Genomic DNA, 18,412 nt, shown 5'->3' with positions numbered 1-18,412 from the left:
CCCGATCTATTTTGGCTCAGGGCGATTTTTTTTTTTCCTTATTATTTTTTATGGTAAGTTACGGGAGGTTAGAGCATTCCTACTTCTCCCTTCGACACGGCATACTCCTGCTTCACCTGCTCCCGTGCGCTAACAACTACTTTGGTAACGACTCGATAATCAGTTGTCTGCGTTCTTGCTTCTTTGGGTATCCGTAGGTTAGTTAGGGTAACGGAAGAGTCGCAACATTTCTTTTTCTCTCGAGTTAGCTGTTGCAATTTTCCTGCATGCTTGACCTGCTCCCCTGCACTAACAACTACTTTGGTAACGACTCGATAATCCATGGTCTGGGTTTTTGCTTCTTTGTTTATCCGTAGGTTAGTTAGGGAACGGAAGAGTCGCAACATTTCTTTTTCTCCATTGAGTTAGCTGTTGCATTTTTCCTGCTTGACCTGCTCCCCTGCGCTAACAACTACTTTGGTAATAACTCGATAATCCATGGTCTGGGTTTTTGCTTCTTTGTTTATCCGTAGGTTAGTTAGGGAACGGAAGAGTCGCAACGTTTCCTTTTCTCTTTCTCCCTTGAGCTCTTGTTGCATTTTATTGGCTGTGGTAATGATAGGTAACGAAAAAGTAGTCACATTGCTTCTTTTAACCCGAATTTGTCTATATATTTGTTAGCGGAGTGATATCAGAAAGTCGGTGATATATTTTCTCATTAAAATGTATGTTTTTATTTGGGGTGGCATTGCTAAGTGAGGAGAAAGTCTTAGTATTTCATCTCCTCTCGTGAACGATTAGAATTCTATGAAAAGTGTTCCTAAGTTAAGTAAGACAAGAATGGTTTTATTTCCTCATCTCGAACAGTACTTAGAAAGGTTCAATTCCCTCTTTCCGACCAGCTGTACAAAAAAATAATGCTTTAATTCCCTTTTCTCTAATAGTTGTACTCAAAGAAAAGATTTAATTCCCTCTCTCCGACCAGTAGTACTAAAAAAGTGGTTTCATTCCCTTGCCACGAACAGTTATACTCAAAGAAGTTTCAGTTCCCTCTCCCCGAGCAGCAGCTGTAGGTACCCGTGCTAGCCGCGGCAGTGTTTAGCGAGCGGGCGGCGGGATCCTCCTTTTCTCCCTCGCCCCGTTGTACTTTATCTTCTCGCCTCACTGGGGCTGGTGGCGGGTCCGTAAAATAGCCGTATAGACTAGCGCCGCGGTGTCTCCCGGAGCATGACAGATACAAGGCCGATATTACATCACGCGGGAGATACCGAGTCAACGCTGCGCCCTGTCCGTGATAACATTCATTGCTTGAAGGACCCAGAAACAAGCCCAGGGGAGGAGCTGCAGTAAAGAACGCACGATAATTTTGTCGAGGTCGTTTCTCTGTTGGCTTTCAAGATAGAGCGTTGTAACTTTGACCGTCGCTTGTGTGTGTTTGTACAAGGGATGCGTTTCACCCCGTGAATGTTGTCCTATCAGAAGTTCTTGTGATGGTTTTCGGGGGTGTTGAACTCGCGGCCCGGACCTCACCCTTACTCTTTCCCATGCTAAACTTTATCTTGTGTTAGTCTGCTGTATCTTACCTTTGCGTACTCTGCCGTGCGTTTATTTACCTGACGCGAGTGTGCTGTACCTTACCTACCCTATCTTGCTTTGCCTTACCTTACCTTACCTTACCCTACTTCTTATTTCACATTGTCTTACATTATCTAACTTTACCTTACCACACCTTAACTCTCCTCACTTTTTTTCATACCTTACCTTACCTGACCTCACCTTACCTTACCTTACCTAACCTTGCCTTACCTTACCTCACCTTACTTTCCCTTACCTTACCTAACCCTACCCTACCCTGCAATACCATACCATACCATACCATACCTTACCTTACCTCACCCAATGCTACCCTTCCTTACCTTACTCTACCTTACCAATCATTCTCAACCTCCATTCCTCCCTCTAGCTTCATCGATGACTTAAGCTTCGAGGCTCATTTCCATTTCCATCAGCCAGCGACTTTCCGTCCGGCTCACAGTGACCCAGGAAGACCCAGGCATTCCCAGGACCACTTAGGCAGATCTATTCTTTTGTCTCGCCTTTAATTCAACGAGACGCCACACTCAAGGAGCCTCGTGTGTTTGTTCTGCACTCGTCTTACACTCAGCCACACTCGCCCACCTCTTACTACACCCAGCCACCTCCTCCTTACCTCCTTTTCTAACTCCCTGCTACCCTCCATCCCCTCTTCCTGCTGTCTCCTTCCTTCAGTTTCGTTCTTCTCTCGTTCCCTCATCTCCCTCCTTTTCCTCCTCCACCTCTTAATCCACCCACCCAGGTTGGGTGGGTGGAGAGCGAGCGATCCAGCTGTAAACACCTGCCCCGTGCATACTCCTCGCTCTTTGTGCAGGTGAGCGTCGCTAATTAATGGAGATCCAGGTAAGGAAGGGGACGGAAAGAAGGGATGTCGCATCACTCGCATGAAAGTTTGAGTGAGTCGCTGCAGATTCGACGCACCAAGAACGTGGGGATTTTTTTTTCTGTGTGTGTGTGTGTGTGTGTGTGTGTGTGTGTGTGTGTGTGTGTGTGTGTGTGTGTGTGTGTGTGTGTGTGTGTGTGTGTGTGTGTGTGTGTGTGTGTGTGTGTGTGTGTGTGTGTCTGAACTTGGGAACCTCAGACTGAGACGTGGAAAGTGTCCTGGAGCAACGTGAAATTTTAATGTATTCCAACAAATGAGAAACGCAGCTAAACGACACTATAAAGTAAACTGTGATCAAGAATTAAAATAAAAGAAAGATGAGCAGTGGGTTGTAATTTGAACCGGTTTGTCGCACGTAGAACACTAGCCCCCCCCCCCAAAGAAAAGAAAGACATCACAATCACACCACATCGCATAGTGTTGCAAAAATATAATACCCGACTCTAATCAGAAACACAAAAAATATACAATTAATGCTATTTTGTAAGCCTTTTAAGAGCGTGAAAAGTGTCAGGTAATTTAGTTTCACGTCAAAGCTCCAACGAGGCATCCATTAGAAAAGTGTTGAGCTTAATGAACCAACCGTTACAGCAAAAATAGATAATGATGATAATGACCAGTAGTTTGTGAGACTTACCGAACCTCACCTGAACATTGAGTGCAGGTTTTCTTTCACGGAATTAGATGCTGCTCAGGAGAAGGCACCAAGAACGTGATCCCTTCCTTAATTAAGCAGGTAATCACAAGAGCAAATACCAACTGACTTAAAGGAAAATATTGACACGATAAATTTGATTGCAGGATTTTTTTTTACGTGTCTTGGAAAACAATTCTGTAAAGCGTTTGTGAATATCGAAGCAGGTAAACGTACATTTTGTTCCTTTGTGATGCAAGATAGAAAGCGAAAGACAGTCGACGCGAAATTTTATGTTGACAAGGAAAATTGGACTGCCGGAAAATCTTTGTGCGTTTTGATATGGCTGTGGAAAACGTTTGTGCCTGGATGTCGAAGCAAACGAAACATTGTTCCTATGCGAGGGAAAGTTGAGAAATGAAAACCACGCGAATAAATTGAATACGCTGACACGGAAATTCTCGATGTGCCTTTTGTTATTGTGGAAAGCGATTGTGAATATTGTGATTTGTAAGGCTTTAAGAACGGAAAAAGTATTAAATTGCTTAGTGTCGTGAAAAAGAAAAAATACTACTTTACTCAAATCACTCAAAAAATAACTATGTGAAGTATTTTGTAAACTTTGAGAGCCTGGAAAGTGTCAATTAAGGTGCTGGAAAAATCACTTGTACATGTCGAAACAATTACACGTAAATTATTTCTGAGGTAACAAAAAAGAAAAGAATTATGAAAACTAGCGGACTTTAACCAATATTGCAGACACGAAAAAATAGGTAGGAGAAAATTTTTAATGTACCTCAAAATAGTAGAAATAGTACATGTAAATATCGATGCAGTTATACGTCAATTATTTCTAAGCGGCAAAAAAGAAAAGAATGATGAAAACTAGCGGACTTAAACGAATATTTTAAACGAAGAAAATATAGATAGGAGGAATTTTTTAACGTACCTAAAAATAGTAGAAAGAGAACTTGTATATGTCGAAACAGTCATACGTAAATTGTTCCTAAGAGGCAAAATAGAAAAGAAAGATGAAAATTAGCGGACTTAAACAAATATTTTAAACGAGGAAAATATAGATTGGAGGAAATTCTTAATGTAGCTAAAAATAGTAGAAATAGTACATGTATATATCGATGCAGTTATGCGTAAATTACTTCCATATGAGTTAGAAAAGAAATGAGGTAAACTAGTGGAATTAAACGAACATTGTAGACGGAGAAAATAAAGACTAGGAAATTCTGAGGACCATTTAAAATTATTGAGAAAAGCGCTTGTGGACGTCAATGCAGGTAGTGCGTCAAGGCAAATGCATGCTGAGTAATGAATGAATTTAAAACGAAAACCAACAGACTTTGATCAATGTGTGTGCGCGCGGAAAATTGGATGACAGGGAGTTCTCTTCGTGTTGACATCGGGTAGGTAAGGAGGTGGGAGGGAAAGTAGGATCATCCATTCATCCACCACCATCTCATCCACCCGAAATTGACCTCTCTCTTGGCCACTCATCCCTTCTTTCTTTTATAGTAGGGGCAGTGCTGAGCTTTTTTTGTTTTTATTTATTATTGCCCTTAATTGGGGGTTTGCCTTGAAATTAAAACATATACATTTACTTATTCTTGAGATAGATAAATAAGAGTTAGGATTTTGTTTTAAGTTAGGGGATGTTAATATAGAGAAGAGCAATGGCTTAATGGAAGAGGTACCGAAAGAAAATGGGGTTAGGGTTGCCGTGGATGAGGTTTAAGGGGGACTACTCTAAAATCAAGGGAAATGGGGTAAGTGCTGCCTTACGTTGCTTTCTCTACTGTAAAGAATAAAAATAAAAAACTCATCCGCCAAGGTATAGTGAACGCTTCAGTCTCTGGAGCTGAGTAATGCGTGTCCTTTTTTCAGCATAGGAAATAGCTCAAGAAATAAAGAGAATAGAAAACAATAATGAAAAAAAGTTAGAGGATAAAAAAAGGTTAAAAATATAATTCTATCGTCTGGCAGTGTGGGGTTTTACTTATGCTTCAGTCTCCCTTAAAAATGATGCTCAGTTGTTTTCGCTCGAGGTTTGTTTCGTCGGTTTTAGCTCCTATTGCGAACTGTTTGCGTTGTATAAACTGTTATGGAGTTCCGTGTAAGTCTTTCTTTTCAGTGTTCCCAGTGTAATGTTACGTATGTTTTTGCTATTTAGGACAAACAAAATAGACGGCAAAAAAGACCACCAAGAACCGCTCCTATAAAATAAAAACAAAATAGAGCGGCCAGAAGGAGCTATATCTATCTATCTATCTATTTATTTATGCATCTCCATCAATTATCTCTTCCTTGATCCGTCTACCTAATCTAGCTGTCTACCCTCCTCCTCCTCCTCCTCCTCCTCCTCCTCCTCCTCCTCGTCGTATTATTGATGGCAGCGCAGCCTCGGTTATAAATCAGTTACCTCTGGACAAGGGCTGAGACTGGCTGTACGCGCCGAGGACAGAGAGACAGAGAGGGAAGGGGGAAGGGAAGGAAGAAGGCAGCACACTCAGCACCTTTAATCATTGTCGTACACTCGGGGTCAAATTAGTGCTGGGTAGCCTTCAACATCAACATCATCTTCTTATAACATCAACATCAACATCATCTTCTTATAACATCGTGTAATAACGTCATATTCTTGAGCTTCTTCCGTTACTGTAAAAAAAAAAGTGACCATTTTTTTTTTCCTTCTTGTGACATTGTGAATGGAATGTGGCTGTGATGTGGCTAGGATGTGTTAAATTTATTTTTCATTTTATTTTTATTTATTTATTTATTTATTATTTTTTTATGGTGTGTGTGTATGGCTAAGGAGTAGCTGTTATGTGGCTGTTTTCGGGCTAGAGTATGGCTGAGAAGTCTTTTTTGGCAAGGATGTGGCTGAGGTGTGGCTGGTTTAGCTGCTAGGATGTGGCTGTGTCGTGGAGGAGCTGTGGTTAAGATGTGGCTATGGTGTGACTAAGACTTTGCTGGCATGTGAGTGTAGTGTGGTAGAGATGTGGGTTTCGTGTAGCTGTGATGTGGCTGTGACTTAGCTGGCATGTGACTGTAGTGTGGTAGAGATGTGGCTTTCGTATAGCTGTGGTGTGGCTGAGACTTAGCTGGCATGTGACTGTAGTGTGGTAGAGATGTGGCTTTCGTATAGCTGTGGTGTGGCTGAGACTTAGCTGGCATGTGACTGTAGTGTGGTAGAGATGTGGCTTTCGTATAGCTGTGGTGTGGCTGAGACTTAGCCGGCATGTGACTGTATGTAGTGTGGTACAGATATGGCTTTCGTGTGGCTGTGGTGTGGCGGAGATTTTGCTAGCATGTGACTATAGTGTGGTTGAATGATATGGCTTTTATGTGGCTATGCGGACTTTTTTTCATTATTTTCTTTTTTCTTTTTTTCTTGTGCTATTTCCTTTGCTGTAAAAAAAAAGGACAGATAGAGGAGACGATTGATTGGAAGATATAGTTAAATACAAATAGAAACAAGTAGAAAATATATACGAGAGTGGCAGACACGAGTAAAGAATTACAATACAGTCAGACAGGGAAGTGAACATGAGAATTACAGGTCCGTAGAAAAAGAGAAAAAAATAAGAAAGAAATAGTGACGGAGAAAGACGAGTGATTGAATTAGGAGTAAAAAAAAGGGGTCAGAGAGAGAGAGAGAGAGAGAGAGAGACCCAAGCAACATTACTATACTCTCTCCCTCTCTCTCCAACCGCTTAAAGAGAAATTTAAAGATGATGATGAGGCTTCAGAGAGAGAGAGAGAGAGAGAGAGAGAGAGAGAGAGAGAGAGAGAGAGAGAGAGAGAGAGAGAGAGAGAGAGAGAGAGAGAGAGAGAGAGAGAGAGAGAGAGAGAGAGAGAGAGAGAGAGAGAGAGAGAGAGAGAGAGAGAGAGAGAGAGAGAGAGAGAGAGAGAGAGAGAGAGAGAGAGAGAGAGAGAGAGAGAGAGAGAGAGAGAGAGAGAGGTGAAGGTTCAAGGATGACAGGAAAGACAAGAACACCAAATCTTAGCCTGTGATGTTTTTTTTCTCCTCTTCCATTATTTCATTTATTCACATCATCTTCCTCCTCCTCCTCCTCTCCTCCTCCTGGTAGGCATAAACAAGGCAGCTCCTGTGAACCTAACCCCACCTAACATCACCGTCCATGAACTTTTCTACTCTTTTTAATGTATCTATCGTATTGGCACTCACCTCATGACTGCCCATCCTGTTCCACTCATCCACCATTCCTTTGGTTAACTAATTCTTGCCTATGTCCTTGTTGAATCTGAATTTATCTGATTTAAACCCATTACTACGTGTTCAACCCTTCTTTGTTACCTTCCTTCAGAACCTTATTAATATTACCCTTATTAAAATCCCTTCATCCATTTATAAACATCGATCAAGTCTCCTCGCACCCTTCATCATCCTCATCATCATCATCATCGTCTTTGTATCACTAGTATTATTATATTCCCTTCTTCCTCCCTTCCTTCTTTTTTTTCATCCTTCCCTTTCGCGCCGAACATGGGAGGAGTGGAATATGTGATAACTCTCTTGCTGTCCCTTCCCCTTCTTTAGTTCCTTCCTTCTTTCTCTCCCCTCTGCTGCTCTTCCTCTCTTTATCTCTTTCTTCATCTCTCGTTCTGTTTTCCTTCCTCTTGATTCACTTTTCCCTTTTCTTCCCCTTCGTGTGTTTTCCTCTTTATTTCCTTCTTTTTGCACTTTTCCATTCTTCTTCAGTATTTTCCTTCTTCTTCCATTTTCCTTTCCTCTCTTTCATTTTTTCCTTAATGTATGTATGCCTCTTTTTTTTTTCCTTGTTTTTGTACTTTCCTATTTTTCTTCAGTATTTTCCTTCTTCCATTTTTCTTTCCTCTCTTTCATCTTTTTTCCATCTATCTCTTTTTCCTTTTCTTTCCCTACGTCCGTGTGTTTGACTCTTTTCTCCCTGTTTTTGCACTTTTCCATTCCTCTTCAGTATTTTCCTTCTTCCATTTTCTTTCCATCTATCTGTTTCTCCTCCTCTCTCCTCGACAACGGCCACGCCACCTCTTCTCGTCCTATCAGCGAAATTAACCTAAGCAACGTTGGGTCTGGTTAGTGCTTGGATGGTTGGCTGCCTGAGAACACCAGATGCTGTTGACGTAACTTTTTTTCTTGGACTGAGAGTACTGTGAAGTGTGGGGGAGGCGTTTCCGGCTTCTTCCCTGTTACTGCTAAACCATTTGATATCCGTTGATGGGCGCTCTTCAGTTTATGCTCTACACAGTTCAACCCCTATCTCTTCCTCTCATATGTTACCTATAGCTAACATATGAGAGGCAGGGATAGGTGTTGGACTGTGGCAGAGCAGAGGGAGGAAAGGACCCGCGGAATCGCGCGCCCAAACGGAGTATTTGAAATGGCTTGACTATAGTTCAGGAGTGAGGCAGGGGTGCGTCCTTGCTCCAGCGCTTTTCAACATTTTCATGGACTGAGTATTAGGCAAAGTTATTGATTAAAGTCGTAGCGGAGTATCTGTTGGCGACATCAAAGTCACTGATCTTGTTTTACCGACGATAACGTACCTCTCGGGGAATCGCTGGAGGCTCTGGTGATGGCTCTCGAAGTGCTGCATGAGGAGGCGAAGACTCTGGAATTGAAGGTCTCTGGGCCAAAATCAAGGTCGTCGTTTGGAGACTTGCTTGATGGGTCGACACGGTTCAGTCTGTTCATGCATGTGGGGAGAATGTCGAGGTCAAAATCAAAACCAAAAAGAGAGAGAGAGAGAGAGAGAGAGAGAGAGAGAGAGAGAGAGAGAGAGAGAGAGAGAGAGAGAGAGAGAGAGAGAGAGAGAGAGAGAGAGAGAGAGAGAGAGAGAGAGAGAGAGAGAGAGAGAGAGCTCTTTCACTTTCACCCATTTCTTCCAATGCTTTCATCTCCCCTCCACCTCCTCCTCCAGGTAAAGCAGAGGAAGGAGGAGAGCGTGTCACCTGTAATTAGAAGCCGGCAGGTGTCAGGCGGGTCAAGGCTGGGGACTGCTCTCATGCCTGGCGGAGCTGTTTTGTGAGTCTCCATCCTGTTGTTGATCAAGGGAAGGGTGGAGGCGGAGGAGGAGGGAGGATGCTGGTGGAAGGAGAAGAGAGAGGTATCAGGGCTTTGGTGATACTGGAAGGGGATGAGACTGGATGGGCTGAGACTGGTGAAGGAGGCGAAGAAGAAGGGGTCAGTGTAGCCGGTGCATGGAGAGGAAGAAGGGGAGAGGGAAAGTGAAGCTGGGAGGCGGGAGGGAGGATGCTGGTGAGAGGAGAAGAAGGATGAAGGCTTAGGTGATACTGGAAGGGAATGAGATTGGATGTGCTGAGACTGGTAAAGAAGGCGAAGGAGAAGGGGTCAGTGTAGCTGGCGCATGAAAAGGAAGATGGGAGGAGGAAATTGAGGCTGGGAGGCAAAGAGGGAGGATGCTGGTGGAAGGAGAGGAGAGAGAAGGATGAGGGCTTAGGTGAAACTGGAAGGGGATGAGATTGGATGAGCTGAGACTGGTGAAGGAGACGAAGAAGGAGTGAGTGTAGCTTGAGGAGAGAAAGGCATATAGGAAAAGGAAGAAGTTAGATTTGTCAAGTAGATTTATGCAAGGAAACACGTCACTATAGAAGGAAAAGGAGATATAGGAAAGAGAGAAAACGGAGATATAAGATTGAGAGGAACTAAAACATGACAAAGTATTAAAAGAGTCTGACAAACCAACCGAACGAGCAGGAGAGGACCAGAAAGACAAAAAAAAAGGAAAAAAGAAAAAAACATCACATAGGAAAGAGGAAAAGGAGATATAAGATTGAGAGAGGACCAGAAAGCAAAAAAAAAAAGGAAAAAAGAAAAAAACATCACATAGGAAAGAGGAAAAGGAGATATAAGATTGAGAGAGGACCAGAAAGCAAAAAAAAAGGAAAAAAACATCACAGACCTCACTTTTTTTTCTTTTTCCTCCTTCAGTCGACTTTCTTGCTTATTACTCGTGTTTTATTTCCATTACTGTTAGCCGCAAAGTTTTCCTCCTCCTCCTCCTCCTCCTCCTCCAAACTTTCTCTCCTCTCTCCAATTACCTGTGAAGGGGAGGAGTCGGCCACCAGTGAGTTCTTCCTCCCTGGTCTCCGCCTCATTATGAAAAGTTTGTCCTGAAGGTGAAGAGGCTTAGAGGAGGAGGAGGAGGAGGAGGAGTTTTAAGTAGAAGCGGAGGAAGAACATGAACGAGAAGAACAAGAGGAAGAACAAGAACAAGAAGTGGAGGATAAGGAGGAGGAGGAGAAAGAAGATAAAGAAGAAGAAAAGAAGGAGCAGAAGAAGAAGACGCGACAATACATATAATGAGAAGAAAAAGAAGATGAAGAAGAAGAAAAAGAAGATAGAATATATAACAAGAAGAAAAGGAAGATGAAGAAGAAAAGATGAAGTAGAATGAAAAATAAAAACGATTGGGAAAGGAAGAGAAAAAGAAGAAGAAAGGTCCAATTAAAATGAAAATAAGGGCGATGGAAAAGAAAATGGGAAGGACACACACATGCAAGCTAAAAAAGAAAAACGAGGAAAGAGGAAAATGAGAGGAGAAAAAGAGGAACAATAATAAAAAGTACTATTAGTGGTTTTGTGTCCGAAGAATGAAGGAGGAGGATGAAAGAGAGCACTTCTTTGTCTCATCACGTCCTGGCCACAGAGAGAGAGAGAGAGAGAGAGAGAGAGAGAGAGAGAGAGAGAGAGAGAGAGAGAGAGAGAGAGAGAGAGAGAGAGAGAGAGAGAGAGAGAGAGAGAGAGAGAGAGAGAGAGAGAGAGAGAGAGAGAGAGAGAGAGAGAGAGAGAGAGAGAGAGAGAGAGAGAGAGAGCAACAGACAGGCAGACAGACAGACAGCCGCGGCAATCACGTTTAGCTGCACAATGAAAGGACAGGCGATCCAATATAAGAGATAAAGGAGGGCTTCGCAGGAACGACCCGGAGGAGGAGGAGGAGGAAGAGGAGGAGGAGGAGGAGGAGGAAGAGGAGAAGAAGAGAAGAAGGGAGGTCTTAGCCGTACAAAGGTGGGTAAGGAAGGAGGAGGTGGAGGAGATGGAGAAGGAATATTAGGGGTAGGAGAAGGAAGGAGGTGAGAGATGGAGGAGGAAGGATTAGGATAAGTAGAGGAGGGAGGAAAGTGGGTATAAGAAAGGATAAGAGGTGGGAGTTTAGTCTTATAAAGGTGGATAAGGATAGAGAAGGATGGAGGATATGGAGTAGGAATATTAAGGATAGGAGAAAGCAGGGGGTGAGAGGTGGAGGAGGAAGGCAATGGGTCATGAGGAAGAATTGGGATAAGTGGAAGAGGGACAGGAGAAGGAGGTGGAGTATTGTACAGGATAGGAAGAAGCAATGAAGGATGTGGATGTGAGGAGATATAGAAGGACGGAAGTGGAGTAGAAAATAGTAATAGGATTGAAGTACGAGGATAGAAGGGTGAGAGGGAAACAAAGTGGAATGAAGAAGAAGAGTTGAAGAAGGGAAGGAGGAGGAGGTGAGGCAAGAAACGAAGAGGAAAGGGTAAAGGTCAGGAGGAGGAGGATAAAAGAAGGAGTGGGATGAACTAGAGGAGGGGGAGGTTGGGGAAGAAGGGGCTGAGAAGGGAAGGGGTTGGGGAAAGGAGAGGGAAGGGTTGGTGAGAGAAGGGAGTTGGGGAAGAAGGAAGGAGTGGGGATGGAAGGGTGAGGAGTTGGGAATGGAGATGAGGAGAGAATGGGGTTGGGGAAAGGCGTGGGGAAGGGTTGGTGAGAGAAGGGGGGAGTTGGGCCGGAAGGAGGAGGTGGGGGATAGAAGGAGGCTGGGTGGGTGAGGGGGCGATCCTTTTCATCTGTCTGTGTGGTGAAAGAAGAGTTTTGTGTCCAGCAGAAGCGGGATTTGAAGTGAGGGAACCTTTGATGGGGTAATGCGTCTTGAAGCAATGCAGGAGGAGGAGGAGGAGGAGGAGGAGGACATAAATGGAAACGGTTCAGGTTTTACAAAGGAAACTTGCATTCATCGTGTTTGTTTGTTTGTTTGTTTGCCTGAGCCCCTCCTACACACACACACACACACACACACACACACACACACACACACACACACACACACACACACACACACACACACACACACAGCTCTTGGTGGCATATTGCGTTTTACTAAATACTCTTTTACTCCTTTTTTTTTTTTTACATTATTCGTTTACTTTCTACAACAATAACAACAACTACTACTACTACTACTACTAGTACTACTGCTACCACTACTACTACTACTACTAGCACTACTACTACTACCAATAATTATCAGATCAAGAAGGAGGACCCCAATGTGGCTTCCTTCTCTTCTTTTGTGTCTTCCTGAGCTGCCTCCTGACATGCCTGGGGCGAAATATCCTCCTCCTCCTCCTCCTCCTCCTCCTCTTTCCCTTCTCCTCATCCTGTTTCTCGACCTTCAGTTATTCCTTTTCCTTCAGTTATTTATCAGACTAATTTTTCTGCTCTTAATCATTATCTTCATTTCCTCCTCTTCCTCTTCCTCCTCCTCCTCCTCCTCCTCCTGTTTCTCATTGTTATATTCATTCTTTTATTCCTCCTGTTCTTCCTCCTTTTTTCTCAGCCTTTTCCTCCCCTTTATCTCTTTCCTCCTCCTCCTCCTCCTCCTCCTCCTCCTCCTCCTCCTCCTCCTGCTTGCCTTCCTTCTCTATTTTCTCATCAATTTCATAACATTTTTTTTCTTAATAAATTGTACTTGTTACCTATTATTCTCTCTCTCTCTCTCTCTCCCCCCACCCCCCCTTATCGCCCAGACCATCACTCCTACATAGCCTTCCTTCCTTTTTTTTTTCTCTCCCTCCTTCCTTTACCTCCCCCTCCCCCCCTCCCCCCCACCCTCTGATAACAGCCTCAGTCGTGCACCAATAGCCACGCCATCCCGAGTCCCTTTACCACATTTTTATTTTTTATATAAGCTGCTCTCTTTCTACTTTTGGACTCGAGATTTTTTTTTTTGTGTGTGTGTGTGTGTGTCTGCTTTATTGTTGTTGGTCTCATTGTTATTTGTATTGATATTGTTGTTTATGATTTAATTGGTGAGTATTGCTTTTTTTGTATCGGTATTATTATTATTATTATTTTTATTATTATTATTATTATTATTATTATTATTATTATTATTATGAGGTTTTTCATTATTACTTATTATTTATTATCATTATCATTTACTATATCAATGCTAGTTTTGCTTTCACCATTTCAACCTCGAATTAAATGTTAAAAAATAGGAAGGAAAAAAATTGTCATATATACGTACATCATCATCTTCATCATCATCATTTAGTATCATTTCACGGACAGAATTACCTTTACTTTTTTACTTACTAAGCCTGGGAGACCTTTAATGTTTTCTTCACTTCTCTCTATGTGATAATCTGCATTCTTTTATAGTTTTTACTTTTTATACTTTTTATACTTCAGTCTCTTGTATCTTAATTCTCCACACAATCTTGCAAAATTAATTAGTCTATCCGCTTTCTCTTTTTTTTCTATTCCTTGCATAATTGAGGAGGAGAAGAATCAAACTCGTGGATAGAGGAGAGGAAGGCAAGAGGAAGAAAGGCGGGCACTGAAGGAAGAGTATATACGGGAGAAGGGAGGAGGAAAAGGAAGGAGGGAGGTGGGGTGGATGAAGGAAAAAGGAACATATGGGTGGAGCGAGTAGGGTCATTGGAGGAAAAGGAGGGAGAGCGGTGAGGTGGACGAAGGAAAAAGGAACATATAGGTGGAGCTAGCAAGGTCATAGGAGGAAAAGGAGGGAGAGCGGTGAGGTGGATGAGGGAAGAAGAAACATATGGGCGAAGCGAGTAAGGTCGTAGGAGGAGGAAGAGGAGGGCGGGAGAGAGAGGTGGGATTGATGAAGTAATAAAAAGGGTAGACGAGAGGAAGGGGAGGCCGAGGTTGAGGATCAGTAAAGTGTAACACAGCCGCTCCCTTCCCGTTCTTTTTGACCCCCGGAAAAAAACGTGTGATTGGAACTGGATTGCCCGAACGTTTGCACAGAATTTGTATATGTCAACGTTTTTCGGTATGGTTGTGTGAGTATGCGAGAGAGAGAGAGAGAGAGAGAGAGAGAGAGAGAGAGAGAGAGAGAGAGAGAGAGAGAGAGAGAGAGAGAGAGAGAGAGAGAGAGAGAGAGAGAGAGAGAGAGAGAGAGAGAGAGAGAGAGAGAGAGAGAGAGAGAGAGAGAGAGAGAGAGAGAGAGAGAGAGAGAGAGAGAGAGAGAGAGAGAGAGAGAGAGAGAGAGAGAGAGAGACAGAGAGAGAGAGAGAGAGAGAGAGAGAGAGAGAGAGAGAGAGAGAGAGAGAGAGAGAGAGAGAGAGAGAGAGGTACTACTGTTCCACACACAACCACACAGACGTACAGACAGACATTCACAGCTATAAGGACAAACAGAGAGAGGAGGAGAAGAAGAAGAAGAAGAAGAAGAAGAAGAGGAGGTTGATGAGAGAGAGAAAATAAGATGATAAAAGATTAAAGTATGAAAAAGAAAAGGCAAAAATGAGAGAGAGAGAGAGAGAGAGAGAGAGAGAGAGAGAGAGAGAGAGAGAGAGAGAGAGAGAGAGAGAGAGAGAGAGAGAGAGAGAGAGAGAGAGAGAGAGAGAGAGAGAGAGAGAGAGAGAGAGAGAGAGAGAGAGAGAGAGAGAGAGAGAGAGAGAGAGAGAGAGAGAGAGAGAGAGAGAGAGAGAGAGAGAGAGCATGCGTATCGATATGTTTGCCCACTCAGCCAATCAATCAGTCAACCGTAACATCAGTCAGTTAACCAGTCACTCCATACATCACCCTCTCACTACGCCCGTCAGCAAGCCAGTCATTCATCCAGTCAGTCAGCCTGTCAATCTGGCTGCATATCAGTCACCCAATCAGTCTGTCAGTTAGTTACTTTCTCTCTATCTCTGTCTATCTCCATCCATCTATCTATATCTCTCACTCTTTGTCTCAGCTATCTATTAAGCTATCCGTCTATATATCTATCCATTTAATCAGTAATTTTATCAGCCACTTCTCGACTTATATTACTTCCTTCTCAGTCCCTTTCTTCCTCTTTCCCTCCCTCCTTCCTTCTTTCCTTCTCTCACTCCCTTTCTCCCTCTTTCCTTCCCTCCTCTCTCATCCTTTCCCTCCTCCCTTCTTCTTCATTCTCCCTCCCTCCTTCCTTCTTTTATTCGCACTCCCTCTCTCCCTCTTTCCCTCCTTCCCTCTTTCCCTCCCTCCCGCCCTCCTTTACCGGTTATTCAGGTAAAGCAAAACTCAGGTGTGATTAAATTAGACTCAATAACTGCCCTTAGAGAGAGAGAGAGAGAGAGAGAGAGAGAGAGAGAGAGAGAGAGAGAGAGAGAGAGAGAGAGAGAGAGAGAGAGAGAGAGAGAGAGAGAGAGAGAGAGAGAGAGAGAGAGAGAGAGAGAGAGAGAGAGAGAGAGAGAGAGAGAGAGAGCATGCGTTTCGATATGTTTGCCCACTCACCCAATCAATCAGTCATCCCTAACATCAGTCAGTTAACCAGTCACTCCATACATCACCCTCTCACTGCACCCGTCAGCAAGCCAGTCATTCACCCAGTCAGTCAGCCAATCAATCTGTCTGCATATCAATCACCCAATCAGTCTGTCAGTTAGTTACTTTCTCTCTATCTCTCCATCTCTGTCTATCTCCATCCATCTATCTATATCTCTCACTCTTTGTCTCAGCTATCTATTAAGCTATCCGTCTGCGTATCTATCCTTTTAATCAGTAATTTTATCAGCCACTCCTCGATATGTATTCCTCCCTTCTCTCCCTCTCCCTCTCTCCTTCCCTCCCTCCTTCCTTCTTTCCTTCTCTCACTCCCTTTCTCCCTCTTTCCTTCTTTCCTTCGCCCTCTCCTCCCTTCTCACCCCTGTTTCCTCCTTCCTTTCTTCCTTCTCTTCCTCTCTTCCTTCTTCCTTCCTTCTTTTCCTCCTCCTCCTTTTACCGGTTATGCAGGTAAAGCAAAACTCAGGTGTGATTAAATTAGACTGCCCTGCCCTTGAGAGAGAGAGAGAGAGAGAGAGAGAGAGAGAGAGAGAGAGAGAGAGAGAGAGAGAGAGAGAGAGAGAGAGAGGTTTATTTACTTATGAGGGAAATGATTTAGTATTGTGAGGGAGGCGTATTCGGGGCCTGAGGGTAAATATGGGTCCCTCAGGAGACGATGTAGGCCGTAAATCACGAGTGAGAGAGAGAGAGAGAGAGAGAGAGAGAGAGAGAGAGAGAGAGAGAGAGAGAGAGAGAGAGAGAGAGAGAGAGAGAGAGAGAGAGAGAGAGAGAGAGAGAGAGAGAGAGAGAGAGAGAGAGAGAGAGAGAGAGAGAGAGAGAGAGAGAGAGAGAGAGAGATGAGGGAATTTCGTATATTTAGATGAGAAGCATATGCTCTAAGATACATCAACACACACACACACACACACACACACACACACACACACACACACACACACACACACACACACACACACACACAGACACAAACTTACTATATTCTTTTTTTTCAGCCTCGTTACATTTTCCCATTTTTTTCAATTTAATGGAAGCGCCACATTTTCTTAGGCCTATATATCATCCGTCTCTCTCTCTTCCTTCCTTGTTAACCGTATCTGATCTTTCCGTGTCTATTATCAATTTTTTTCGTCTATTTTCTTTCATATTTTCGTTCATGAGGTTTTTCATTATTATTTTTATTATTATTATTATTATTATTATTATTATTATCATTATTATTATGGATGGTTATGGTGATGTTCCTGTTGCTATGTGGTGGTGGTGGTGTGGTTATGGTTGTAGTGGTGGTGGTAGTGGTTGTTGCGGTGGTGATGTGGTGGTGGTGGTGGTGGTGGTAGGTTAGTATCTCTGGACCTCTTTTTCTCCCTCTTTTTTTCCTTTAAATTCCTCCGTGTTATTTGATACCACGTCTCCCGTTTTTTGTGCGTGGCGTTTTTTGTCGGGTTCAGAGGTGTGCTGGAGGCCGTGATGAGACCACCTTTTTTTGTGTCTGTGGCTTTTTATTGGACTTTAAAAGATGTCCCGAGATTGTACAATTTTGGGTTTTTTTTTATATTTACTTAATTTCATATTTATATATATTTTTTTTTTATATTATAGTTACGATAGTTATCTGTTGTAACTGTTTGGGGTTTTGTTAGGTTAGGTTAGGTTTAGGGTATCTTCAAACACACGATAGCCAGCAACTTATGGTATAAATTAACAATTTATACCATATATACACTTTGTTGTATAAAAAGTCGTATTAATAAGGAAACATATATGAATTTTCTGAGTCAAGACCTATAGTAACTGCTTGGGGTTTGTTAGGTTAGGTAAGGTTAAATTTAGGGCATCTTGAATCATGATAGCTAGCACCTTATGGTATAAATCAACAAAGAATGGCCTTACTCTGTTGTATAGAAAGTCTCATTAGTAAGGAAGCATATATGAATTTTGAGTCAAGACCTACAGTAACTTTTTTTTTCATTATTGTTTCCTTTATTTTTGCCCTTGAGCTGCTTCCTATGCTGTAAAAAAAAACAATTTGGGGTTTGTTAGGTTAGGTTAAGTTTAGGGTATCTTCAAACACATGATACCCAGCACCTTATGAAGTAAAACAACCCCAATCCTCACTAACCTTGAATCCCATCTTCCCTTCTTCAACTCCTCCACCTCCTCCTTGTCCTACCCACCTCCCTGTCTTTAATATAATGTTCACTAAATCACCCACACTGTCACCGTAATCCCTCCTTCCTCCCCATCTTCCCCTTCTCCCTCCTCCTCCTCCACCACTCCCCTTTCTTCCCTACCTTACTGCATTCACTCATTCTCTCCTTCCTTTCCTTCTTCCCCAAAATCACTAAACCATCACTTCTCACCCCTACATTCCCATAACATCCCTGGAGCTCCTCAGCCTCCCCACTCCACTTCATTCAGCCATCTCATCTCTCTTCCTTCCTCCTCCCCCAGTATCCCACCACCACCCAAACTCCATCACCCTCCCCTCTCCCCACCTTCCCATCCTTCCCTCCTTCCCTCCCTTCACGCTATCTCCCATCCATCTATCTTTCCTCCACCAGAATCGCCACTTTACCTCCACCTTCCCACTCCCTTCCCTTCCCCCTTCCCCTCCCCTCCCTTCCACGCCTGCCCATCTGTTCACCCAGCCTCGAAGTGGATTCCTTCGCTCAGATAATTACTAATTGAATTTTCCACAAAGTTTACCCAAAGTTGAAATCTGGACCTGCTCTGCTGCAACCCCCACCCCCCACCCCCA

General features: G+C 43.2%; 1 protein-coding gene across 1 annotated transcript; it reads right to left on the bottom strand.

Moving 5' to 3' along the window:
- Window positions 1-6,059: 6,059 nt before the first annotated feature.
- LOC126995020 (putative uncharacterized protein DDB_G0291608) lies at window positions 6,060-8,799 on the bottom strand. The gene is made up of 2 exons (XM_050854327.1): window positions 8,652-8,799; window positions 6,060-6,382 (listed from the first exon to the last, which is right to left on the bottom strand). Exons 1-2 carry the CDS (start codon window positions 8,797-8,799, stop codon window positions 6,060-6,062), a joined length of 471 nt encoding a protein of 156 aa, XP_050710284.1.
- Between the last annotated feature and the right edge of the window lie 9,613 nt (window positions 8,800-18,412).

This window comes from Eriocheir sinensis, unplaced genomic scaffold (genome assembly GCF_024679095.1).
Source record: "Eriocheir sinensis breed Jianghai 21 unplaced genomic scaffold, ASM2467909v1 Scaffold957, whole genome shotgun sequence".
NCBI classification, from domain to species: domain Eukaryota; kingdom Metazoa; phylum Arthropoda; class Malacostraca; order Decapoda; family Varunidae; genus Eriocheir; species Eriocheir sinensis.
Note: the sequence above shows the minus strand (reverse complement) of the source record. Positions and strands in the feature narration are given on the sequence as shown.